At 42.8% G+C, this 27,358-nt stretch overlaps 2 protein-coding genes across 3 annotated transcripts; one reads left to right on the forward strand and one right to left on the reverse strand.

The window, feature by feature from the left end:
- Positions 1–1,571: 1,571 nt before the first annotated feature.
- micu3b (mitochondrial calcium uptake family, member 3b) lies at positions 1,572–23,848 on the reverse strand. 2 transcript variants are annotated; one of them, XM_063499415.1, is made up of 15 exons: positions 23,546–23,848; positions 20,440–20,587; positions 17,854–17,885; positions 17,629–17,707; positions 13,037–13,084; positions 12,847–12,929; positions 12,700–12,771; positions 10,805–10,846; positions 8,885–8,980; positions 8,354–8,442; positions 7,957–8,128; positions 5,653–5,761; positions 4,288–4,445; positions 3,759–3,827; positions 1,572–2,654 (listed from the first exon to the last, which is right to left on the reverse strand). In XM_063499415.1, the coding sequence occupies exons 1-14, from the start codon at positions 23,810–23,812 to the stop codon at positions 3,759–3,761; spliced, it is 1,464 nt and encodes a 487-aa protein (XP_063355485.1). In that variant the 5' UTR covers positions 23,813–23,848; the 3' UTR covers positions 1,572–2,654. The 2 variants fall into 2 exon arrangements, with proteins under 2 accessions (XP_063355485.1, XP_063355478.1); XM_063499408.1 differs by having other exon boundaries at positions 1,572–2,657; positions 23,546–23,847.
- A 26-nt stretch (positions 23,849–23,874) lies between these two features.
- Positions 23,875–26,578, forward strand: fgf20b (fibroblast growth factor 20b). The gene is made up of 3 exons (XM_063499426.1): positions 23,875–24,921; positions 25,155–25,258; positions 25,406–26,578. Exons 1-3 carry the CDS (start codon positions 24,648–24,650, stop codon positions 25,649–25,651), a joined length of 624 nt encoding a protein of 207 aa, XP_063355496.1. The 5' UTR covers positions 23,875–24,647; the 3' UTR covers positions 25,652–26,578.
- Positions 26,579–27,358: the final 780 nt, after the last annotated feature.

A 27,358-nucleotide genomic window follows, 5' to 3' on the forward strand; every position in this document is an offset into this window, starting at 1 on the left:
AAGTTGTTTATCCATTTAGCATCCTTGTGCAGCCATGTCTTTTCAAAAGTTGATGTTGCATGGTTAGGGCCAGGGCATGACACCACAAACCTTTGCAGGTCTAAAGCTTCTTAATCTTCGGAGTGAAGGCTGAGAGAGAGCACGCCAAAACTCTGCACAGTAACATCCTGCATCCCAATGGCATACCCAGTCAGGATGCTCTATAATACAGCCTGCACTCATAGAGTAATGTAAGAAGAGGAAGTTAGCAAACAGAAAAAAGGACAGAAGTGCGAAAGACTCAGCAAAGATAACACAGTATGATAAACAATGAAAATAATTATTTGAAAGCACCACAGAATCACCGGGAGCTTCGCTGTATTATATTCCAGTATAAGCTGGTTATCCCCTAATTTTTGTGTTGAACTTTGCAAACGTTGCAAATTGGTGCGTGTAAAATGTACCAAAGCACAGAAAATGTATTCAAATTTCTTCAGAAAGGACTTCAACCTACACTTAATGTGTGCCACAAATGAATCATAATTGTAAATATAACTATAATAGAATAAATAATAGAACAATAAGCACTTAAAGGTCTTCTGCTCATTCTAGGTGTGAAACAATATATTTAAAGAAATGGACTCTCCCCTCGTGTGCCTCACAGTGTTTGGGTACACGGACCAAAATCAAACAAGTCAATCAATCCAGATCATTATGGCTCACTTTTCAACCAGTTTTCAAAAGTATTTATTTTAATAATTAATATATTACACATGTGTATTATTATTATTTGCTACGTGCATTATTGAGAGCCCTGTTGTGCAAAGCTTAATTGTGATCATGAATACGTGAGTTTACATGAGAATAGCTGATGTAAGGTTTTATCTGACGATAAAGTGAAAATATCCTCATGTATGTGTGTTACTTTGGGAAGTACAGCCCTGTTAAATGGAGGGAAATTAAACTGATTGAAGAGACGGTGCTGGAGGGCAGCGCAGATGACCTGAAGCTTTCAGTGAAGCCACAACGTGACACAACAGCAGGCGTCGGTTACATTTCCACACGGATTCAGACCAATACACTTGGATAAGTGATGCTCCTCAGCCTGTGGAAACAGTCGTGTGATGGTTCCAGCGGCTCGGATGAGCCTTTTTAAAATCTGAGATGATAAAGGAGGGGATTGTGCTTGTGACCCGGGATCCAGTGTCTTTAAGTCTTAAACATGTGTTGTTTCAGTAAGAGAGATTCCTTCTTTAATGTTTATAGTCTCCCAACTTGGTGCAGTTCTTTGAAGTTGCTGAAGCACCACTAAACAGACCTTTTCAGATGGCACAATATCTGTTTATATGAACTTGATTGCTCACATGAAAGTGAAGGAAAAGCGAAGCCCTCATCAAAACAGGCTGGAATGCAAAGTACAGTTGAATAGCTAAGAATGAATGTGTGATCACTGAAACGACACTACCTTTCATGTAACTTCAGTAAGTGCAGGATTAGAGCACGAGACTGTAAATTATTACCCTCCTGAATTAATCATTTAAAGATTAAAAAAAAGCCCCTGATTAGAGTCTTGAACACCCACACAGCCCCAAGTTCCCAATGATTAATACCGTTAATGATTTGCCTTCAGGTTGAGATTAAAACAGCTAATTTTATCTAGTGTGGCGCTGCCACCAGTCCACTGTAATCACAGAGAGGAGAAAGAAACAGCAGTTTGTTGAGAGGACGCTCAGCCGAGAGCGGTTTATTCGCTTACAGGCGTGAAAACAGTGATCACGTGGGTGACGTGCATGTCGGTGTAACAGTCGAAGTAAAGAGGTAGCTCAGCTATTCCAACATTTAAACAGAGAGTAGTATGAAATGCAAACACATTAGTCTGGTTAATATTAAAGCATGTAACTTTTTTTTTCCTCAGCACAGCTCTACCCAAAGCATGACATTGCTTAAGAACTCATTACAATAAGTGGAAGTTAAAGGAACAGTACATTTAGTTTCTGTAACTCCATTTATATTAAAGCTCAGGAGTGAAACAAACATATGGCTTTAATATTTTGCATACGTTTATACAGAGGTCATCCCTGCAAGTGGTGTGAAAGCACTTCTCTGCACCAGCCAAGAAATGATTAACACTGTTAGCTGCCTGTAGTCAAACGGGGGGAAAAGCCACAGTGAGTGTGTTCGGGCCTGCTGCCTCTCTGGAGGATCCTGGAGGGTTTTAGCTGCAGAGCTTTGGGGGCGAGCGAGAGGAGGAGGGGAAGCTGATCTGTTCAGGGGGGCTGCAGAGACCACAAAAGGACCAAGTATGCAGGCATATCAGGCTCAGGACAGAACGAGTGACCGAAAAAAATACTTAAGCATTAATAAGAAAACCCTGATTTTTCTTTTTTAAATAAATAAATAAGAGTCAGCAACAATAAATAGCAAAAGCATATAGTTAGACTTGCAGAGTCCTGTAACGCTGGGTGTTAAGTAGCAGGTCACTGTGTTCATTTGACCGCTTACAATGCCTCTTGCATTTGGCTGACCACATCCTCTTCATGCCACATCCTGTTTATTTCAAAGCTTCTAAGATAGAGCAATAATGTGCTGCAGTGTGCATTAACCCTTCTGTCGTCGCAGAGAGGAGAGGCTGCTGATCCACACTGTAAGACATGCACTGGTGCTGGGACCTGCACCTGCTGACAAAACAGAGAGAAGAAAAAAAAGGACCCATGAAACCAAATTGCATAAAGGGAGCATTAAGACAATTCAGTATTTCCCTCTGAGGAACAAAAACCTTCTCTTAAAAAAGGTCATGGAGCTCAGTGAAGCAGCAGTCCTGCAAGTATGTAGAGAAGAAAAAAAAATCAAGGTCTTTTGAAGTCAGATGTAAATTTTTAGCACAGGCTCTGTACACCTATTGAGCACAACACTGTGCCCAGCTGCCTAATATCGTGTTTGTGCCCCTTTTGCTGCCAAAACAGCCCTGACCCATCGAGGCACGGGCTCCACTAGACCCTTGAAGGTGTGCTGTGGTATCTGGCACCAGGATGTTAGCAACAGATCCTTTCAGTCCTGTAAGTTGAGAGGTGGGCGCTCCATGTGTCAGACTTGTCTGTCCAGCACTTCTCACAGATGCATTGAGATGTGGGGAATTTGGAGGCCAAGTCAACCCCTCAAACTCATTGTTGTGCTCCTCAAACCATTCCAGCAGAACATTACCCACAACCTAACAGTGCCTTCACCAGCTCACCTTATTCCTATAGAAGCGTTTCCATACCCAACAAACTGTGATGCTCTGTGTATTCTGACACCTTTCTGTCAGAACCAGCATTAAGTTTCCAGCAGTTTGAGCTACATGAGCTCGCCTGCTGGATCGGATCATGCGGGCCAGCCTTCACTCCCCGTTTGCATCAGTCAGCATTGCCTGTCCATGACCCTGCCAGCGGTTCACCACTGTTCCTTCCTTCCTTTAGTTTCTTCCCTCCTTTTCTTCCTTCCTTTTTCTTTTTTTTTTAAATCAGAGATCAGATTATTATGCCCTCTCCTGCGAGGTTCCTTTGAAACATGTATACAGCTTTAAACTGCACTGCTCACTGCTCATGTATGCAGGCCTAAGCCGGTATCTGGTGGCAGTTGTTCAGGCGTTAATATTACAGTGAAACTTAATGCTTCCGACGAGGACAGTGTGGGCTTCAAACACATCTCCAAAGACTGTGTGCTGCTGTAGTGCAGTTTTTAATTCTTTGTATTTTGTCTCATTCGTCAGTGAACGCTGACACCGTGCAAAAAGCTTTTACCTATTTGCCTGAAAGCTCCTTCTTCATGCAGGATTTGAAAGAGACAAACTTTTCCTCCACTCGGACGCCCTGTGAATTATGTGCGAAGGGGAAAGAAAGAGAAAGAAAGTCAGTTTGATTTGAAGAGAAGCCACTAGATGGCAGTATAGTGCCATATAAAGCTCAAATCTTTAACTCATCAGTGAGTTGTGTTTCAGTGACAAAATGTAGCAGGAGTGTAATTTAAACATGACTATGTGGTGTATCTAAGGATACTGCAAGCTAAAGAAAAATGGCACAAAATCAGCCTTTACTTAAGCAGAACACATGATGATTTTGTTACTAGAAGCTGATCAAGTAGAGGAAATTCTTTAAAGTACCGCTGAATGTAAACATGCATATTTGAGTTCTTAATTAAACCGTATTTTCCTGTTTGACTCTGATTTATGTGCTCACCTTTGAGCCCATTTGCACTGACAGAGAGAGTTAAAGAAAAAAAAAAGAAGCAGAAAATAGATCAATAATGCATAAAAGCCCTCAGCTGTCCTACCCCAGCACCGCGGTGCAGCCGGTCCTTCATGACGCCAACAAACTCCCTGTGGCTGAGCTTATTGTCGTGGTCCTCGTCGAAGATCCTGAAGACAGTGCTGACCAAGTGGGGGGTCAGTTTGATGCCAGTGGCCACGTACACCGCTCTGGTAAATTCCTCTGCAGGTGACACATTATCACATGTGTATTATCAATGTTAACAGTATCAAACATCTTAGCTGGAAAGCTTTGGATCCTCGCAATTATGTGGCTCGTACTTTGATACCATCCACCTAAACATTGCTGCAGTCCTGCCACGCTCCATGATTCCCCGGATCTCAGTCCAACTAAGCATCTGTGCGATATGTCAGACCAAGGACACGAGGCACCCTCAGAAGGCCTTATTTATGCCCTGAGTGGCTCCAAGCTGTTTTGGTGGCACCATCACCATATTAGGCTGGTGTATCTAATGCTGTGGTTGATCAAAGGAACGTTATTATAAATATTAAAGCTTTTAAATGAAAGTCAGAGAGGTTAATTTATTCATGAAGAGCACTACTCAGACTGGTGGAGGAATTTACGACACTCTGTGCAACAAATAAATATACTTCTTTTTTAATCAAATGGATTTAAGACTCGAGTTCTACACAAAGCATCTAATCACATTTTAGACAGGAGCAGCTAAAGCGCAGGCTGAACACTTCAGCCAAAGTCACCTATGAGTCAAAGGTCATCGAGCCCATCATCTCTGACCAGCCTCACAAAACACTCTTGTAGCTGCATGGGAGCAAATCCCTGCAGGCAGGTATCCTCCTGCACTGGAGGCTGCTTGAGCAGTTCTAAGCTGTTAGTACACTCACATGTAGATTCAGTGTTCAGGTGTGGATTTACTTTTTTGGGCTATAGCTGGATGATAGTGAGAGTTTTTTCAGATCTGTTAACAGCAATGATGCTAAGGAGAGGTTTAAACTCTGCACTTTTTGTCTCTTTTTTTTCAAACATAAAGAAATTGAACATTAGAGTTGGAATGATCATAAACTGTAGTTATATCACAGATTTCGACATCATGCGACAGACTGGTGACCTGTCCAGGGTGTACCCTGCCTCTCGCCCTGAGACAGCTGGGATAGGCTTCAGTCCTCCCGCAAGCCTGAAAAAAGTTAAGCGGAAGAGAATGGATGGATGGATTTTTCTCGACTTAAAACTCTTTATAATTAGTCCAGGTAGACTACGAAATGGTTGGTCCTTTCTATAGAAGTTTAGAAGTTGTGTTTTCGGTTTTCCCCCATGAGTCAGAGACAGACAACAAGAAGTCAGAGACACAAAATAAAACTAAAATCACTTTAAAAACACCTTCTGTCCATGCATCCACAATGTGAGACGTTACCTTGCCCAATTGAGCGGCTGGCAAAGTTGTACATTTGCATGGCGATGGTAAAATCCTCCAGGTTGTTAAGGAATTGGAAGAAGGACCGAAACTCCTCAAAGGTGATTCCCTGCACAGGAATAATAACCAAATAAAAAAAGCAAAGCTTTTATTCACGGACACGATACCGCCGAGACACGTAAAGCAAACGAGACACATGTGTCAACACTCCGGCACCGTGTGCTAAAATTCACACAATGCATAATCTGCTTTCTTTCATCTTGTGGGGAATCCTTTAGTGTGTGTGGGACCTTGGAGTCATCAGATAGATAACACACCCAAACAGACAAAGTATACATTGCTGGATTTTCCCTGTGCAGTATGGACACGCTGAGCTGTCAGCAGCGGGTGAGGAAGGGGGGGAGGATCGTCGCTTTTGGGAAGAGGTCAGGCCGTTTGCAGACTTTTCTAAAGCAGATTAACCTGATACTTGAATAAACAAAAACAAAAGTGATGAATCCCCAAACATCTCAGGCTTGGCTGATGACTATAACACCGAGCCCATTGATGTCCACTCAACCATCCTGCGGCTACTAGCTGCTTCTCTCGCCGGGGGCCCAGCCAAACAGACAACACACACAGCCGAACAAATGGAGTAATGACTAATCTGTGATGCTTTGCTGTTTTAACAATGTGAGAGCCATAAAATATCTCTCAGCGTAATGACGAGACCCACTTGATTATCAATGGAGATCTAGCAACAGGCTACTCCAGTTGGCTGAGGAGCTGCTGGCACCTTCTCATGCGGGTCAGCGTGCCAAGAGGAAAAACAAATTCAAGCCAAAATGAGGCTGTTTCACTCAACAGCTAATTCACAGAGCGGCATTAAAAGGAAGAGATGGGTGAAATGCTTCCATGTTCATGTAAACCAATATCTTCGCAGACTACTTCGGGATTAAAGCCACACATCACCACGCGAGGATCCAAACTTTGTGTTTGTAGAAGAATCGTGATTCTACAGAGCATCTGGTGAAAAGGCTGCATAGCTTTTGGAAATCCCCTCCGACTGCTGGACTGATGTAGTGTTATGACTTTTGCAGTTGTTTTTATTGGGGTTTAGCAATTTTGAAGCTTTGTGTTTTATTCGGGCCACACAGAAGTGGGAATTCTTTCATTTTGGGAATTTAACAGGACGGCCACAATATTTTGTGGCTTTACAAGGTCTTATCTTGTCTGATGTAGTAGTTTGCCAATTAGCAGCAACACATATCTTCCATTTAGGATAGAGAGTATACTGGACTATAGGGGCGATATCATTCCCATGCATACTTAAGTCCAAACTGAGTCGAATTAAACTAACCATCTTCAAGCTAAAGTTTAGCACAAACAAATGTCAATCCTCTTTTCTTATACTCAGCAGCTAATTACAGAAAGCATGCAGCGAAATGCAGAAATTCTGAGCTGCAGCTGCAGAAAAACAGTCAATGCACAGTTGCCAAAAACTGTACTTCCCTGTGGGCATCTATACAGCAGGGGGGACAATGTATACAACCTGCTGCAAAAATTATTTGGTCACTATAGCTAAACTACAGCAGCCAGGCAATTTAAGAAAACACAAGCAAATAGACAAAATGTTAAAAAAGCACACAAAACACAACAGTTTTGTGTTTTTGGCGACACATTAACGTGACGCAACAGCTACGGAAGTGATAGAAACCGGAACATCAGAAGGGCTGCACTGAGACACACTTAACAGAAGCAGCGGATTCATACGATACTGTAGATGCATGTTTGCCATTAGCCGTGTCACTTCTGCAGCTGTTCCGTCACGTTATTGTCCAACCAAGGTTTTATAAAAACATTCTTTATTGTTTCGGTGTTTTGTTGGCTTTTCAGTGCTTTTGCTGGTGTTTTCTCGGGCTGCAGTGCGTTTGACCTCTCAGGGCCACCGTATATTTACCCCTTCATAACAATTGTACTGACTATGACATGCATATAACTCAACTCTTCCAACTAAATGAAGGTTAAAGGTTTAGTGAAAGCATAATGAAGACCATGGCCTTCATCATGATGAAGGGCATGGACACGTGAATATGGTATTTTATTTTATTTTTTAAAGGTGCAACACTTTAAACTTCGAGTGACATTAGAGTTTTCATTCATACAGGCCATGATGAAAATACAGATGCACTTCTTAAATTCATTGTTAGGAAGTAGGGGGATACTTTGCGAGTATACTGGTGGTATTGGATTATATTATACTGCAGGTTAAACCTTGTTCTTTGAGGTAATGTTGACAAAGGGAAATTGAAGGTAAAAGCGCACCTTTTCATCTGGTATACTGTGACGCATGTTCTCCAAATATCCGCTAACATCCTCGACATTGGTGTAGCGAAGGAGGATCTGAGCAAAATCTTCCTCGCCGATGGTGGGCATGCCTTTGGAGTAGGAGAGGAACTCTATCTCAAGCACCTCTGTCTGCAGGTTGTCCATGAACCTGAAGGAGTGAGACAGACGACAGCTGCTGACAGGAAACGCCATCGCCAGAAGCTTGGTACAAAGGAATACTTAACATAGTCAATAACAAAACCACTAACTGTCGGTGGGTTAGTACGGTACGGTATGAAAATGATTAATGGCCGTATAATAGCGTCAGATAATGATTTTTTTTTCAGGGACATCGTCATTAATCACAGAGCAAGCAACGGGTTTCTCGACTCACTTGTAAAAATCCTCAAATTTCAACTCAGCTTTGCCTTTTTTCCCAAAGAAATGCACCAAGAGTGTGGTCTCCGATTTTTCGTCCACGTTCTATGAGAGGGAACAAAAGTTCACAGCATTAACACACAGATTTAGCTACAGACTGCAAAACCACACAATGCAACAAATCCCACTGATTACTGCATCCATTAAAGCAGAAACAAAGTTTCAACAAAACTTCCCATCCAGCTGTCAGGATCAGCTTTTGAATGTTCCAGATTCAGCTCGACTCAGAATTAATTAATTCTCCTTTTTAACAAACGTGTGCCATGCAACAGAACCATCAGCCATGCCACGCTTCTTCCTGTCGACCCGCCATTTAAAAAATTCACACCACTGATCAGACAGATGCGTAAATCGAGAGCGCGCTCTGCTGCGCTCCCTAACACATTATTGTCAGATTCCAGCAGAAGCACGAGGAAACTGAGATGATGCACAGTATCGTTTTTGTGATTATTTAGCAAAAAAGCAGCTTAAAAAAGTGCCCGGCTACCTCGGTGAGATCACAAAACAGAACTTGACTCGTGCCACGTCTGAGAACGTCCCACATGCCTCGGGTAGCCACATGCTGACCGTCTTTTTTTAGAACCTGTGGTAGCAATCGAAGCACAGCTGTTAGAAGACATAACACATCTGGTTCGTGTCACCAAGAGAAGGGGAACGGAAGGTGGATACACAGACTCAGACAGTACACGGCGTTACAGGCGGGAGGATCGAGGAAACAGAGCGAGATGGGGAACTGGGCAGGCGTACAAAAAAAAGACAGACAGACAGGTGAGCTGAATACCCACAGAGACAACGGGGACAGACACATGCAGAAACAGCGCGGGGCTGACACCTGCGTATCCGAGAGGCTGATCGGCCCTGACATGAGCCTGCGCTGCAGCGATGCATGCAGCCTCTTGGCAGGGATGTCGAGCCAACGTGGCTAACACATGTCCAAAGCATGCGAGGTGTAAGACCTGGAGGAGGATTCATGCCGGGTCAGCGCTGAAACTGAATCCGACAATATGTCATCGTTTGATGCAACACTGCAAAGTAAATGCAGGCAATCAAACGCCTTCCATCTCCAGAACTGTAGTGTTTTTTTGCCCCACGTCACATCCACTGCTCGATGCTTACTGGAAGCTACTCTGCTGTATTTTTCTCAACGAGCTCGGGCTGCTTAGATCTTTGATTAACGGATAATTACCATTATTACAGTTTACACTCCTTCCTTAGCTCTCCCAGCTGCCGCGGAGCTACTACAGCTGCTCCAGAAAACATTTTCTCCTTACTGATGTGCAATAAAAAAATAAAAAAAGATCACAGGAAACCAGTCTTCCGTTTAGTGAAGAAAAACAAATGTAACTCCCACTTATGAACCAAAAGATGTTGGTCCCCTCTCATTCTCATTGTTTATTATTTCAACCCATCATTTCTTGAGCCTCAAGGCCTCTCAAGTCCCGACATCACCTCCCTGAAAAACAAAAGTATCGCAAAAACCAACCAGAAGCAGCCAGCTGCTGCTGACACGTGTTCTTAAGTGTGGCTTGCTTCATTTCATAATATTTATTTATCTTATTCAGTTCTTTTTTTCATCTCTCAGGCCCGAGGGAGAAAGCGAGACAGCTGATAAAACAGCTCTTCCTCTACGCCTCAGTGCTTCTTAGCAGAGAGGGAGATTTACGGCATGATCCCGCAGCTAATTACGGAACAGCTCTTTAATGCTCGCCGCTGTTCCCATCTCATCCCATGAAAAGACCCTGAAACACTTGTAATTAGAATATGCTGGGGAAAGCCCAACCGCAGCACTCAAGACGTGCCTGTTATGTCTTATTGAAAAGGTTTGACTTTTGAACTCTGTGCAGGAAAGATACCTACAGTAAAGCAGAGGGAATCAAAACACACAAAAAAGAAAGAAGAAGAAGAAGACACACCTACAGGTAAAGTGTTCAAACAGCGCTCTGTGTTAGCTGCAGGCTCTCCTACGTGTTTGCAGAGCGGCTTTCACAGTGCTTCTGCTGCTCCCGTCTGACTGGCATCTTCATGGTCAAACCCACCTCTAAAGGTAACCTGAGCCACTCCTCAAGAAACTGTAAAAATAAAACATGTGGGTCCGGGCAAAAACGGTGTCAGTCTTCAGGTAAGAGCTTTTTGAAGTGAAATCTCTTGCCCAACACTGACAAAAGGCGAGTACATAAATCATCTGAGCTGCACCCCTCCTGCTTTTGCCACACACACAAATATGAGATAATGCTAAAGCACAGAGTGAGGTATTTCGGATTTCACTGAATGTGAAGTGAGGTTATCTCGGGCAAATACGGGTGGTGTCAGCCCCTCAGAAACATGTATATTTCCTATGATAACTCAGGTTAAGGAGACCACATTCCAGAAAGCGTGCAAGAAGCGGCACTGTTTACAGGCTACATACGCTGCGAGCCTGGGATTTGTGATTTCCGTAAAGCTGCAGGCTCTGAAATGCAAAAGAAAAAAGACAGCAGGTGAATTAGTGCAGAGTGCGAGCTTATAATTCACAATGTATTTTAAAACAGGAAGACAGCTGGAAAAGACATCAAGTTGAGACAGCGTATCTGACAATGGTCCCAAATTACTGTTAAGCCTTATAAACGCATGCACAGCCAGCCCATCCTGATCTAGAGAATCCATTCTAATGATCTTTTTGATAGTTATACGGGCGCAATTTTAATTCAAGGCCGTCCAGAGATGCTAACGTTTGTCCCAGCAGAATAAGCTCCTCTATGCTGCGTTCTTATGAGATAAGACCTCAAAGAGTCGCTCTTATCGCTCTATTGAGCTCGCCCTGTTTACATCCACCTGCATGCAGTGTAAGACAACTCCAAAGAGATGAAAGCCTTAGGCATGTTTTACCCTGTATAACCACCGTCACCTCTGTGCAGCGAGTGTTCTCTCTAGGATTACTGCAAGTGTCTCAAGCGAGCACAGACCCACACAGTCTCATCTGACCTCAATGTTGAGATTCAGACTGATGTCTTTAAATCTGCATTACTTCTTTTCTTTTTTTGGCTCTAATGTGGGAAACAGAGCAGGCAGTAAACACACCGTCTCAACAGTTTATTAAGTTCATATGAGAAGAAGACTGACAACATTTCATTGGAGGTTTCTGAATATAAATCAATCGTTCATTCTCCTTTCAGCTCTGATTTTGGCCTCCACCAACTCCTCAGGGACAATATGGCTCTTTAGCTGCAAACTATGTTCTGCTCTAAGGAGGCAGCATTCGTTGGATTTCTAAAAGCTCTCTTTTTCTTTGTTGGAAACAGTTAAAAAAACTGTTGTAGCCCATAAAAAATAGCTAAATATATAAAAATAATGTTTCGTTTCAGCTCTGTCAGTTCACACCAATTCCCAGTTTGTGGTCAAAGCGCGAAAATGCACTGAATAATGAAGGGATGAAAACTGCAGTTCCTCAAATGGCCATATGAGGTCATTAATAGTAAACTCCCTGTTAAAATGGCCAACTTAAGTAATGCTAGCAACCCTTTTCTAGTGTTGCAACTCAAACCGGTGGCTGCTGTTTGTTGCTATACTTGTTTGGCATTCAGTTTTATCTCTACCGTTAGCGTATAACTCTCCAGCTCATTATCATGTTCAGTTTAAATAAAAATAGCTTAGCTTGAGGTAAATTAGTGGTGGCATCTATCGTTTCCTCACAACAGCTTTTGTGACACACTGAATTACCACCTTGTTGTTGCCATAGATTGTATGTCAGAGAGAGATGTCAAAAATGTGACTTCACCCACTGGCTTGTGTGAGTCCTTCAAAGTGGGCTTCAGTGTGGAGCCAGAAATGAGCACATCTTGAGTACTGAGCAATTAGTTTAGTTCACTAGCACCTCAAGGGCCTTTATACTGTAAGGTAAAGACACTACATTAATAGAGGAAAAACTGCAACAATCAGATTACTACCCCAACCACCAACATGAGTAAGTATTCTGTGACAGTGGGAAGGAAAAACTCCCTTTTAACAGGAAGAAACCGCAGTCGGAAACACACTCAGGGAGGGGCTGCCATCTGGGCTGATGATTTGCAAGACAGACTGTGTCCAGTGTGTGCACAGAGACAGGAAAAGGTGTTGAATTAACCCCACAGCAAGCCACAATGTTTGTCTGATAAGTGCATAAAAAAACAAATCCAGACCTCCAATAGTTCCTATATGATAAGCTGCAAACTTTGTCACAGTATTGCTTGTGCAGACAGCATGCAGCATGCTTTTCAGGCATTTTCTGGTGAATCCAGGCTGGTGAAAAAACCATTAGAGCCACTAAAAAAGGATTTAAGCTCATACTTGCTGTTCCTGTCTTTGCATATCCTCAGTAATGTCTTTTCTGTCCTTCTTCTTACGGAAAATTTCTTCCAGCTAGGATAGAACATACCATATATTAAACATCAAATCCATGTGATTAAATCTGATAAATCATGATGATTTCCATACCACCAAGAACTCCCTTTTGTCCACCATTTCATTCCCATCTGCATCAAACATGTTGAAAGCAATCCTGAAGCCTGCATGGGGCTCTAGAAGCAAACACAATGAAATTACGTCATACAGGCGCCTTTATATTGCTTTTTTTAAATATAAATTTTAAAGATAACAGAGTAAATCAGTTCAAAGGTATGCTGACTTGTTAAAATGCAGAGCAGGAAGAGGTACTCTGTATAACTGATGACACCTAGAACAAAGACAAAAAAAAGAAAAGAGTCAAGCCAAGAAACAAAAACCTAAATGTTCCTTTTCACCCTCAAAATGGCATCAAATGACTTAACCAGTTAGCTCAAGGTGTTTGCAGATGTTCAAAGTCATGCTGCCGAGATGAACAATCCATCCAAAGAAACAGAGCACGCCTTCAGACACAGGTAATCTCCTCGTGCTTGGCGATAACATCTTAAAAGGTGCCTTTTACTTCATGCTTGGTGTTCCCCTCACACAAACACGAACTTTACAACTGAGCTGACCTATCTGGACACAAACCCAAACAAATTTAAGGCCCGTGGCTTTCTGATCGTGTTTGGGTAACAAGGTGTAATACATTCTCGAGTGATCTGTCACTGATTGAGAATAGCCGATTTGGGCTTTGTGTCGCATCCTTCAGCCCCCTTTGTTGTGTGACATGGTAAAGAGAAGAGTAAGTGTCAGGAGACATCTCAACCAACTAAGGAGGCTTCTCCCTCCTGCCTCTGAAAGCATTCCCAAGCTTTTGTTTGCTCAGGAAGATAGAGAATCGAGCTAAGATAGTTCTGGGTGACTGCTCTGGATGTTATGGGAAAAGAATTCAGGTACGAGGTTTGCTGCAGGGAGATATTTTCAGAAAGAGGAACAAAACCCAACTAGTCAGGAAAGATTTAGTTATTACCATCTTATGCTTCTCCTTGGAGCTGGAATCATTTTGCAAATGCACAAACTAAGGTGGGAGAAGATCATCAGTCGTGCATGGGATCAGCCATAAAATCATCTAAAAATGTTCTAAAACAAAGCACCCAGCTCTCTCAGTTTGGCAGGTATGACCCTATAATGACAACAGATCTCTACCTTCAAAGCTTTTAAAGCTTAAACAGCTTGAAGACAGGGAAAAAAAACTTTTAAGATTCCTGCCATGTCTCACCAATACCACACACCTTCACTCGTGGAGGGAGACCCCCCTTCTCCCTTCAAGCTCAGCCTCTGAGCTCAAGTAGATGTTGTTAGACAATACAAAGAATTCCACAAAAACACTTCATACAGAGTGGCAGTCCCGGAGATGTAATCCAATGCCATTCTTAGGCTTCATCATGTCCGTGGTGATCAGGGGGGTGGCCAGTGGGACATGTCTCGACACAGCTGGGTTCAAACAGCTCCCTCATTCTCAAAAGCAACGCTTTGTTCACAGATCAATCTAGTCCTTTTTTCACTGACAAAGCTGCAACGTTTAACAGCAGGATTAAAAGCTCCAAATCCCAGCATTGGCACTTAGCTAAAGCAACACAGGAGGAGAGCAGAACAGTGAGATCTGATGCTCCACTGCCACGTCTGACCTGCTGCGCTCAGAGTTTGAAGGCCCAGGTGGGAACATTAAAAGGGGACTTTGAGTCACACTGACAACTTCAGTTGGGCTTCGTGTAATCTCACAAAGACCTCAGGTTTGCGGCAGTTTCACAGTCTGCTGTTTTCAGCACATACAGGCTAAAGACGTGCAGAGTGCAGTGTTCATGTGTACGGTTTACGAGCTTCAGGAGCCTGCGCGGTGCACACGGTGAAGACTGGAAAGTCACAATGTTGCCGAGTGCAAAGTGACAGATTTCAGTTGAGCTGTCAATGTAAAAACTTAGCACATAAATTTGATAATTCATGCCACCAACAAGAAGTCACTACACTTGAGTAGGTGACACCAGAACATTTTAAAAGCTCTAACCTTCTTCATGTTTTAGCTTTTTAATTGTGCATGGTATAATGAGCATAGTGGCTCATAGTGTAGTGGTTTACAAGTGAAGGATCCCACTGTGTGTTTTGCATACTGTAACTAAAAGTAGAAAACTTAGGGAAAATCTGTCTTGGTTGCCTTTTCTCCTTCGTATTTGTGACGCTCTGTCTGAAATGTAATACAGTCTTCAGCAACCTGTCATTTCTTTATATTTTGTGAGCAAAATGGGAATATTTATTGAAACTTGCAAACATACAGGGAAATATAGTATAAAAGGCGAAAACAGAGTTTGCACAATTCTAACAAGCTTAAAAGTGAATATTTGTATGATCACCTTTATTCTTCAACACAGGCTGAACTGTCTTAGGCAGCTTTCTTTTCATTTCTTTAAGTAGTCTTCAGGAAGAGCTCTGAAACATTCAAAGCTCTTCTTTGGATGTTGGCTACCTTTTGTTCCAGTCTCTGTAAAGATGGTCCCGCACTGCTTCAATAATGTTGAGGTCCGGGCTCCGGGGAGGCCAATTCGTGACTGATAGTGTTCCGTTGTGTGTTTGTCTATCCAGGTATGGTTTTACTGTGTTGGGAGTATCCCCAGTGTGTCTTTTGTCTTGTCTTACTCCCATCACATCCAACCAGTCAGCAGATGGCTGCCCCTCCCTGAGTCTGGTTCTGCTGGAGTTAAAAGGGAGTTTTTCCTTCCCACTGTCACCAAGTGCTTGCTGATAGGCCATCATAGGTTGTTTTGATTCCCAACACCACTAGCTGAAAGCACCTCAAACCATGACAGAGCCTCCACCGTGTTTTACAGTTGGCTGTAGACACTCACTGTTGTACCTCTCTCTCTCCAAAACATTCAAATCAGTCCAGTTCTTGTGTAATTTGGCATACGTACGTCAGCCTTTTGTCCCTGTTTCCCTTCCTTAAGAACGCCATTGACAGCCATCGATCCACTGAGACCATTTCTGATGAGGTTTCAGTGAACAGTAGATGGATCAGCTGAAGGGTCAGATGCATCTCTCAGGTTTTGTCTCAGTTTATTAGAGACTATTCAACTGCTGAAGATAGTTTTTAAGCCTGGGTATTTTTTCATCCACTTCTCAAGTTTTCTTTTATTTTATGGATACACTGTGCACCATGCCAAAATCTTCCAAGTTTTCAGCTAATAAAGGCGTCCAGTGTCCAAAGAAAAACGCAGAGAACTGTTGCTCATGACCACTGTAAAAAAAATTTAGAAGAAAGTCTGGCTCCTTGGAAGCAAAATATAAAGAAATAACCTGTGGATCAAGACTTTGGCAAAGTACTGTATGTTAGGAGGCCTGGGTCGTTGACCCAGGGGTTTTGAGTTTGTTATATTATTTATAATTTCTAGTCTTTGGTTTCTTTGAGTTCTGTCTTATGGTTTATGTCTCTGTCGTCTCTAGTTGCTCTGTCTCCCCTGTCAGCTGTATCCCCTTGTCTAGTTCGCGTCTCTGTGTATCCTTAGTTGCTATATCCCCGTGTCCAGTCAGTCTGTGTCTGTAAGTTCAGTCTGTGTTGTGTTTCCTGTTTTACTTTGAAGGTCTCTGTCTTTTCTCAGTGTGTTCAGTTTACGCTTCTTTGTCTCGTTAGTCCTGATTTGCCCCAGCTGTGTTTCCCTCCTGTTGCCCATTCCCTGATTACTCCCTCTGCGTATTTAAGCCCTGTGTTTTCCTGTGCTCTCTGTCGCGTTCTACCGTTTACTTAGCTGTGTGTTCTGTTAGTCCTCTGGTTTAAGTTTATTTTGATTTTTTCCAGTAATGTTATGTTACCCTTTTTTGAGTTCAGTATTAAAGCTGTTTTGAGTTCACCTTTGGTCTCCGGAGTCTGCACCTTGGGTCCTATTCCTGTCTGCACACAGCCTGCACCTAACACTGTATATTTACTTGTGTATATATATAACCTTATATATACATGACCTCTCTGCATTGAATCATGTTGTTAATCTCTGGCTCTCTTCCACAGCATGTTTTATATCCTGTTTTCTTTCTCTCACCCCAACCAATCACAGCAGATGGCTCCGCCCCTCCCTGAGCCTGGTTCTGCTGGAGGTTTCTTCCTGTTAAAAGGGAGTTTTTCCTTCCCACTGTCGCCAAAGTGCTTGCTCATAGGGAGTCAAATGATTGTTGGGTTTCTCCTCTGTATGTATTATTGTAGGGTCTACCTTACAATACAAAGCGCCTTGGAGTGACTGTTGTTGTGATTTGGCGCTGTATAAATAAAACTGAATTAAATTGAACTAAACAAATAATTTATGTACTTGTGTTTTTTGGGGGCTGGGTCTGTGACCCAGCATTTTTGTGTTATTTTGTATTTTCTTTGCTTATATATTGAGATAACGTTAAGTTCTAGTATTATATTAGTTTGTCTTGAGTTTTAGTCTAGTTTATGTCTCTTCTATGTCGTCGGATTTATGAATCTTTTCGTAACATTCGTAGCATTTTTAAGTGCTTTTTTTTCAAGGATCCTTGTCACAGGCTGCTTACAGTCATAATTATGTAATTTATGAGCTTCCAATAACTTCACCTTTGAAGCATTTTACTACAGACACAAACAAGCCTTGTTGTGTGTACTGTACCATCAATGAGCCATTCCTTCATGAAAAGGTTATCTAAAAATAAATCTATGACATGTTAGCAGACTGATGGAAAGATAAGATAGAAACTACAACCCACGCTTTCTGCTCCAGATTAGGCACATGGACAACAGAGCACACATTGAACGAGACATGGGAGGGGCTTAAAAAATAAAATCTCACAAAGGATTTATGTGTACAGCAGGAACACACAGAGCGGGTTCTTTACCTCGTTCACGGAGATTTCTAAACAAATTAGATGATCCTTTCCAAACAGGTGGGGTATCAGCCAGCATCTTGTCTAATTCCTGCAAGAACAGAAGCAAATCCCTGATCTCACATTCATTTCTTAGCCCTTCAGTGTGATGTATTTGCTGGTGTTACAGTAATTTGAGAGGATTTTACACAGATAAGGAGGAGGCTCTGTGAAGCAGCATCAAGGGCTTCAACTCACCTTTTTCGTGAGGGACTTGCAGACTCTCCTACCTAAACGAAACAAGGCCAACAGTTAGTGGAGTCAGGAGTACAGCACTGGGAAGCACAAGTGAAAACAAGTGTTTACAGGGACAGAAATATACGCTGTGTGTTTCCATGAACACATTCCAGGGGCCAATAAAGCAGAAGATAAGCAGAACACATCATAAAAACACCTGGCTGGGAAACTGTGTCGATAACATTGACATAAACCCTCCATCGACACATTTTAAAGCCTCTGTCTGGAATAACGATCACCAGTAATGTTAATAATCCTGCAGATCTTATGTATGGCAGCACTGAACAGAAAAGCATGGCTTTATTACAGCCACAGTCCTACCATGAAACACTGTGATTAAAATTTAGCAAATTAACACTAAGCAGCTTCACAACAATAACAAATAGCGTGCCACTACCTTTCTGCGTCCTGTTTACCTTCATCATTAGATGCAGCGATAGAGGCCACACACCTAATGTTACAATGTTACAATCAATCACAGTAAGTCAAGACCGCCTTATCATTACATTTATGGTATCCGTGCTAAGTTGTTTGGTCTCTGTGGGTCCCTGTGACTTTGTTACCACATAAATGAGCCATAAAAGTAAGGTTGCTGGTAAAGATGTCTATCTTTATGCAGGTGTTATGACTGAAAGCACTTAGAGCTGTGTCTAATTGTCCGATGATACTTCACAGGCCCTCAGCAACAAGGATATTCTGGAAAACAACACCCTGTTTTGTTTTTTTTTGCTTTTTTTAAAACTGCTATTAAATCATTGCGTAACTGAAAACAATCGGATGAAGGAGTGGAGATTTATCTGGTAACACGACGGACATGTAATTAAGCAAATGGCAGCTGACAAAAGCAGTTAATTCATTCGCAGAACAACAAAGCTCACGGAGGCCATGCGGCATCTGCTGTGTTTGTGAAGTAAATGGTAGACCAGGTCCTCGTGCGCGGGGACAGAGACATCTTTAAATAAATCAAAGTCAGATAAATCTTTAATACAACAAATGTAATCTCACCAGAAGCATTATCACCTGCTTTTAGGACACCACTGAACTCAAAAGCCTGCTTTTCACTGGCCAAAATTAGCATCCCAGTAAATGATAAGGACTTGTCCCCACCCTGTCTTTGTGATCAGCCAAGGAGAAAAAAAAGATGCTGAATGCAAAACTCCATATTTTACACACAGCCTGCAGTCTTAACCAGAGAAACTAAATGAGATTCTTTTGCCACAGTTCCCGACTCCTGAAAAGTCTGATTTCTGGAATGGCACTTTCCGATATGAACCCCTGCAAAACATAATACAGCATAGTTACAGGTGCTAAATGTTGGTCCAACCCTAACCTGAGGTTCCAGGTAACAGTCAGTTGCCACTAAAAGCTATATTAGTATGAAAATTAACAAGATTATTGATAAAGGTGGAACGCAAAACCGTGAGATAAAGAGATGACAGTCAAGTAAAGTGTTACGCCCCTCTGCAGCCTGAACTGTCCTCGCACTGCTGATGGTGGACTGTTTGGGTGTTGCATGGGCTTAATTAAACACCTGATGAGGTGTGGGTGGAAGCAGCAGGGTTGGCTTGGGAGGATATACCATTTCTTGCTGTCCATCATGCTCTCCTGGATGTGTATTCAAGAGGCTCTGAGGACTCAAAAATGTTGGCTGAATAACGTGAATTAAAAAGCTAAAATATTTCAGCCAACCTATATGTGGTTCAAGGGCCTGTAACCCTGAACAGTTTTCATAACAGGAAGGTACAATTTCACGTGGCTTTGTTAAGTATACTAAAGTTATTTTACAAAAGAAGAAAAAGAAAAACAGCTGATTCTTTCATGGAATGAGTACCCGACCCCTAGATTTGAACCTGGTATGTCTGATCATTTTAAAAAATGCTTGTTTATTATAAACAAGGCACAGCAGATGGCCAGCCCTCCCTGAGCCTGGTTCTGCTGAAGGTTTCGTCCTGTTAAAAGGAAGTTTTTCCTTCCCACTGTTGCCCAAGTGCTTGCTCACAGGGGGTCATGTGATTGTTGGGGTTTTCTCTGTTTCCTTTGTTTTATTTTAGGGTCTTTACCTTACAATATAAAGAGGTTTAACTGATTTTATATAGATAAAATAAACTGAATTCAATTTTACATTGTGGCTTTATTTACTGAGCTGTAAGAAAAGAACCAAAACTCAATTTTACCATTTGTCTCAATGTGCTAAAGCAATACACATAGGTGAACTGAAAAAAAAAATTCTGTCAGTTTCTTGTTCTAAGGTCTCCAAAGGTCCTATTGGCTCAATAAAGGGCAAAGATTTAAAAGCAGATAGTGATTATTTTCAATATTTATGAATTGTTTGACCGTGTAGTAAAAAAAAGGAGGAAAACACACTCTTTATAGCCCCAAAGGCCACACTGCAATCTTCAAGCTAATCCTGGCATTTTATAAGGTAGAATAAGTAAGAGATTAATTGACTGGCTAACCATTTGACCCGAGCACCAACACTCATTCCTTCATTCCTTTCAAAGGACATGTGGCACTGTGTTGTGAGCTGGCTGTCAGGAGCTGACTCACTCTTTGGTTCGCTCAGAGTGACCGACTCGATGAAGTTCAGCGGAGTCATGTAGAGCTGTCCCTCGTACTCCAACGAACTGAACAGACGAAATCTGTTTTCATAGGAGGACATGTAGGCATCTCCATCATCCAGACCGCAGGTCCTTATCTGCAAGCACACACACAGACACACACGCGCCATGAAATACTGCAAATCATATCAGTGATTATAGTGTCTGAAAGATGCTTCTTATGAAATCCATGGAAGCTTTTTCTGTCACGAAAAGCCTCGCTCACATGGCACAACAAAGAAGCCCATGCTTTAATTCGGTAATGGGGCGCATGTTATGTCAGCCTTATTTTTCATCCCTGCACAGCAGATAATGTCCCTACAACTGCTCAAACCCAGGCAGATCAGAAGGCCGGACTGGTGAAGACAGAGTGGATCTCTCTGTCAGGTGGCACACCGCCAGGTCCACTGGGCACAGAGCAAACACCCGGGGAATGCGTGCCCCCCTCTGCTTAACCATTAAACCCCATCTAACCACCCCCGCCTCTCATCAAATATCAGCATGTCCGCCAAACTCTGGTGTCCAGTTTCCTGTGTCCCTGGATTCCCCCTTTATGTGGACACCAGTTGAGCTTACCTCCCTCCTAGCCACAGATATCAAAGAAGCAATCTTTTCGCTGCGTGGAGCCAAGCGAGCACATCACACATGGTTTACGAGTTTGGTTACATCCCCCAATGATCTGTAAAAATCTTGTTAGCATTGTCGACACATTTCTGCGGCGCTGTGTAACAGGACACAATGCACGCAGGTTAAACAATTAGAACCAGGCTGCAAAAGTCTGTGTATGAAGCTTATAATTGGTGCTGAAAAGAATAGGTATAAACAGGAGGAGACCTGAATCAGAAACATTTAAAAATCTGCTGAAGTGACAGCAATCGCTTGTTTCTTTGGATTTCAATTTATCTATTTATTTATTTTTTGCAGTTGTCCTCTTTGTCTAAATGCTACTAAATATAGTTTGAGTGTGTTTTAATCCTTTAAAACCAAGTGCATCATATTTGATACATGAATTTTGGGTTTTTTTTAGATTTCTACATCATCAGTGTGATTCCCCCTGATGTAGCAAATATGACACAAATTACAACTCATATATGCAAATTAATATTTAATTTTTTTTATCAGAAGGTTCACAAAAAGATTTAATTTTCTGGCAATTACTTCATGGTTTAAAGAAGCTTTAAAGAATTAAAATGACTCCTTTGTGTGTTGTTCTGGTTTACAGCTGCTCAGATGCCATGAATTGTCCTTGCTTTTTGAAAGACGGCAACGTTGAGCCTGAAAAGTAAAATCACCACAAAGGTTTCATTTACAAAGAAAACATAACATTTAAAAAACATTGTAACATCCAGTCCTGTTTAGATAAGATGATCACTTACTGGCCACTTTATTAGATACACCTGTTCAAGTTCTTTTAAACACAAATATCTTATCAGCCAATCACATGGAAGCAACTCAATCCATTTAAGCACGTAGATGCAGTGAAGAAAACCTGATGGAGTCCAAACTGACCACCAGAATGGGGAAGAAAGGTGATTTAAGTGACTTTGAACATGGCATGGTTTTTAATGCCAGATGGGGATTTTCCCACACAGCCGTCTCTAGGGTTTACAGCCAGTGGTCTGAAAAAGAGAAAATATCCAGTGAGCAGCACTTCTCTGGGCAAAAATGCCATGTTGATGCCAGAGGTCAGAGGAGAATGGTCAGATTGCTTCAGGCTGATAGGAAGGCAACAGTAACTCAACACAACCAAGGTATGCTGAAGAGCATCTCTGAATGCACAACATGTCTAAGTTTGAAACAGATGGGCTACAGCAGCAGAAGAACAGAGGCTATAATTCACACCAGCTCACCAAAACTGAACAAGAGAAGGTTGGGGGAAAAAGTCTCCTAGTCTAATGAGTCTCAATTTCTCAAGAGACATTTGGATAGTAGGGCCACAATTTGGCAGAAACAACATGAAAGCATGATCCATCCTGCCTTGTATCGACAGTTTAGGCTGGTGGTGGGGTGTGATGGTGCAGGGCATATTTTCTTGGCACACTTTGGGCCCGTTAGTAACAACTAAGTATAATCTAAACACTATAGCCTACCTGAGTATTGTATTGATTATACCCATCCCCTTATTACCACAGTCTTGACCTCTTGAACATGACAGTGAGTTCACTGCACTCAAATTGCCTCCACAGTCACCAGATCGCAATCAAACAGAGCACCTTTGGGATGTGCTGATACAGGAGACTCATATCATGGAAGTGAAGCCGACACATCAGCAGCAACTGTGTGATGCTGTCATGTCAACATTGACCAGAATCTCAGAAGAGTGTTTCCACCACCTTGTTGCATTTATGAAACGAAGAATTAAAGCAGTTGTGAAGGCAAAAGAGTGAAACCTGGTAATAGGAAGGTGCATCTGACAAACTGACCCGTGGGAGTATAGATAGAGGAAGTATACTGCAGTATATGTCATTATACTACAAGTCACTCAGAGCACTTACAAAATGGTAAAATAGTAAATTATAGAAAAGTATTTTAGAAATCACCACACAGAACAAACTCTGATATTAACAAATACATGTGCAGCACAGTATCTGGTTACAAATGCAGTCAGGTGTTCCTCTTATTTTGTCCACCACTTAAATCTACACAGCAGTGCGTACACAACATTAAATGTAGTACGCAACAGTAATAATCTTCAGTCATGGCCCATAGACTGTAAGCCAATCAGGCAAAACCTTCAGTCATGGTGGCCACTTGGCCACGCGATCTAGGCCGCCTTTTGACCACTTTTTTTGCCATTTCAGCACCAAAGGGCGCGGATAGCTCCTTATGGTAAAGACATATAATTATAACTGTCACTTCACGTGCACGAGGCTGTCTTGGTGATCACGTGCTGGGGTTCAGGTTGCTGCTGTTCATTGAAGATAAACTGGGAGTATTTTTAATTTCTTTCCTCTGTGTGTGTGTGTGTGTGTGTGTGTGTGTGTGTGTGTGTGTGTGTGTATTGGAGTGAGCTGAATGTTGTCGCCATACAGCAGCCGCTGCTTACTTTATCGTACCTTATCGGTGGCGGAAACTGATGGCAGCGCCAGATGCATGAGCCGAGCCTCGACGTGGCTCTTCAGTCCGGGGCGCCTACCGACGTGCGAGCGGCAGGAGTAATAATAGTAATAGTAATAATAAGCGGCGCCGGCTGTGATGCTCGCTCCCGCTGCGATAAGTTTCTGCGCTTTAGTCGCCTTTGAGGGTGTTTGAGGCGGTTTCCGCGCCGTGAGCGTCTCTGCTTTGGAGCTGAATGAAAGGATAAGCCTGCGCAGTGCAGCCATGGCTGTTTACACTATGGTGTCGTAACCGATATCACGCGCACACAGACAGAGAGAGAGGGAGAGCAGGGGAGCTCGAGCCGTCTGCTGCTCGCGAGCTCGCGAGAAATGCCGTGGGTATTTCAAGTAGCTCATGGATTAAAGAGCGTCAAATTTGTAGGAGTGAAGGAACTGCTGGGGGGAAAACTACACGTAGAGTCATATCTCGTGTAAAAGGTGATGTAAAGTGGTTTATATTTTATCTTTGCTATATTTGGTTTTACTTTAAGTGATGCGCGCGCTCAGTTTAAGCCACCAGCCCACCAACAACTCTCTCTCTCTCTTACTGAGATAAGAGGAAAAAAAAGGCCCTGTAAGGGCACGTCTAATCTGACAGCCCCGCCCACTACGAGTCCTGTGGTTTTGCACCTGCCTCTGAGCACAAAACCTCCAGGAGCTCCTTTTACCTGCACTGCAGCGTTCACCGAGCCCCTTACTTACTGAAACCTCCGCCGCGGCACAACAGAGGCGTGAGCATCTACTGTGGACAGGTATGCAACATGCGGGCTGTCTGACCAGCAACTGCAGCTCACCTCCAACTGATGAAGAAGACGCACCTTAAAAAAAAACCCCAACAACAATCCGGAGAAGTCGGTGCAGCCAGTAGCTGAGATTTTCTGAGTGTTTGATGTCAGGGGAAACGAACCCGAGGCTGTGACTGCCACACGGGGACATGTGCTAAGTAACACAGGAGGAGAAGGGACGTAAACATGCAGTAAGTGGCAGCCAGGTAGCCTACTACGCAAGAGCGCTCCCTCCGGACCTCCTCTCTGAACTTTACCCGCTGAGCTCGGACGCGATGGCTGCTGCTGCTGGTGGTGCTGCCACTCTGGGAGAAGTTGGAGGCGTCTGGCACGGCATCGACGGTGTCGCACAAGTCGGCTCTCATTTCTTCCTCACGGAGAGCCAGACGCGGCTGGAAGAGCACCTCGTACCTGGGGACAGATTCTCGGATTTAACGCACCTCAAAGGAATTCTCAGGAGGAGGCAGTTGTACTGCAGAACTGGATTTCATCTGGAAATACTTCCGGATGGCACAGTGCAAGGCACGAGGAAGGACCACAGCCGTTTTGGTAAATACTGAGATCATTTTTTTCAAAATATAATTCCACTTGCAGAAAAGTAGTTGAGATTAAACAAATGAGAGGAAGAAAGAAAACGCGCCAACAATGGTATTAGAACAGACAGGTTTCGATCTGATTCTGATTATTTACAAATATTAATTGTGGTAATGAACTGAGTTTCTTTGATCGTATTCTTTTATCTCTGCCGGGCTTTACAGAACAACTGTGTTATTCTCCTGCAGGTATTTTGGAATTCATAAGCCTGGCTGTTGGATTGATAAGCATTAAAGGGGTGGACAGTGGACTCTATCTGGGGATGAACAACAAAGGAGAGCTGTATGGCTCTGTAAGTATCATTTCACTTGTTCCTGTTGCCCAAATCTTTATTTCTCAGTTTTTTCCCCTGCGAGAGACTTTTTCATTCCTCTATAATTAATAATCCTAGTGAATAACTGGGATGTGTGTTTCTGTTTTCCCCCACATCATGTTGCAGAAGGAGCTCACGGCTGATTGTGTCTTCAGGGAGCAGTTTGAGGAGAACTGGTACAACACGTACTCATCCAACCGCTACAAGCACGGAGACAAAGGGACGCGTTACTTTGTGGCATTAAATAAAGATGGGACACCAAGGGATGGGACTAAATCCAGGCGGCACCAGAAATTTACACACTTCTTGCCCAGGCCTGTGGACCCCGAGCGCGTGCCAGAGCTGTACAGGGATATCCTGGGACACAGCTGAGAACTGGAGGCCTGGTCCAGATCAGGAATAGATGCTTAAAAAGCCCTGGCAGGCAGTCATGGCAGCAGAAAGGAAGAAGGAGGGACGCAGGCGGGGATGTGACTGGTCGCAGGCTGGCGAACAGCAGCCCAACCAGCGGGGATAAAGGCATCAGAGAAGGGGGTGGGGGGCCTCTTGTAGGAATGCACGGGCCATCATCTCTCAGCAGCCAGGAGGACAGGCTAGAATGTCTGCACGCTCTGCATGAGGGCATCATTTGTTTCCACAAAAGTACCTGCGTGGATTAGGAGACAAATAAGAAGCAGGGCTGAACGGTTGTGGAGTATCTCCTCGGTTGGACAGAGATGCCAGCTGGTGTGGAGTCTGTGGGAATCTGTGACATTACAAGATGGTACTACAGTGTCAGTCAGAGAGACGTAGCTTGATCAGAAGGACTTTGAAGGAATACAGATTTTTTGAAAATCTCACCTGTCTTTAGACCTGTTTGAAAAAACAAAGTGTAAAAGCTTATTTATTCATTTTAGATACACATATTTATGTTATATATTTATTTATTTGAGAATATATTTTTACAGCTAGAATCGTAACAATAATATAGAAAACAAAAGCCCACTAGAAACTGTACTATAGAAAAACTGACACACTGAACTGAACTGTCGTTTATTCAGCTAGTACTAATGACTAAAAAATTATGAAAAACAATAGCAAATGTTTTGAAAAGATTCCCACATCTGGCATGCATTTTATCATAATGTGATTACTGTGAATTACTTCTTTTTTTTTTTTGACACGGCAATTATAACCAAACTACTGTTACATTTGAAGTCAGCAAAGTGACACTATGAACAATAAATTGCTCAAATTCTGATTAAAATGCTGTGTTTGTGAGCTTATAAGGGTAGCGATCGCACACTGTGTGTTCACCTATTAATCGATGTGGGGGGAGTATTAAAAAAAAAAAAGTCTGCTTTACTGGTTAACTTTGTCTCTCAACAGTTTAAACCTGCTTATGAGATCAATGTTGTCTTTCTTTATGGATGCCATTACGCCCGGAGACGAATCGTAGACCTGATGGATGCATAAAACTTCAAAGCTCCCGAACGCTCCAAACGTCGAGGACGTGATCGGAGCCAAATAAAATCTGACCTTTAGCTCGGGCCCTGCCACTTTAGCAGCTGCATAAAAAGAAGAGGTCAGGGCGATAAGGATTAAGAAAGTCCTGCTCGCAATTTGAGATTTGTAGCTTTGTTGTCATGTCCTATTAAAGAATGTCCAGGTGGCCAAGACATCTTTAAGAAATTGTAGTCTCTCTCTCTCTCTCTCTTTTTTTTCTCAATATGTCTTTATGTTCCAAAATATTAATTGCACATGAACATCAAAAGAAAACTGCATTGCAGTTAGTGGCTTCTTAAGAAGCCACTATCTCTTATCTGTGCACAGTTTCCTCCATGGTTGGGATCAGATCTGTGTTGAAGCATGAAAGATCAGTCTGTGAACTGAGCGTGTGCGTGAGTGTGTGAGCCAGTGGGGTTGTCTTGATATGGATAGTCAACCCTGCTGCCAACTCTCTCCTGTCTACAGAGTGATACTGTGGGACTTTCCCACCTGCACACCTTGAACATCAGCTGCTGTCGATTAATGACAGCATCCAGGAGTGGATTATATATCCTGCACGCACGTGGACATCCCCCTGTCCATCCAGTAAAT

This window comes from Pelmatolapia mariae, linkage group LG2, assembly GCF_036321145.2.
Source record: "Pelmatolapia mariae isolate MD_Pm_ZW linkage group LG2, Pm_UMD_F_2, whole genome shotgun sequence".
Lineage (NCBI taxonomy): Eukaryota > Metazoa > Chordata > Actinopteri > Cichliformes > Cichlidae > Pelmatolapia > Pelmatolapia mariae.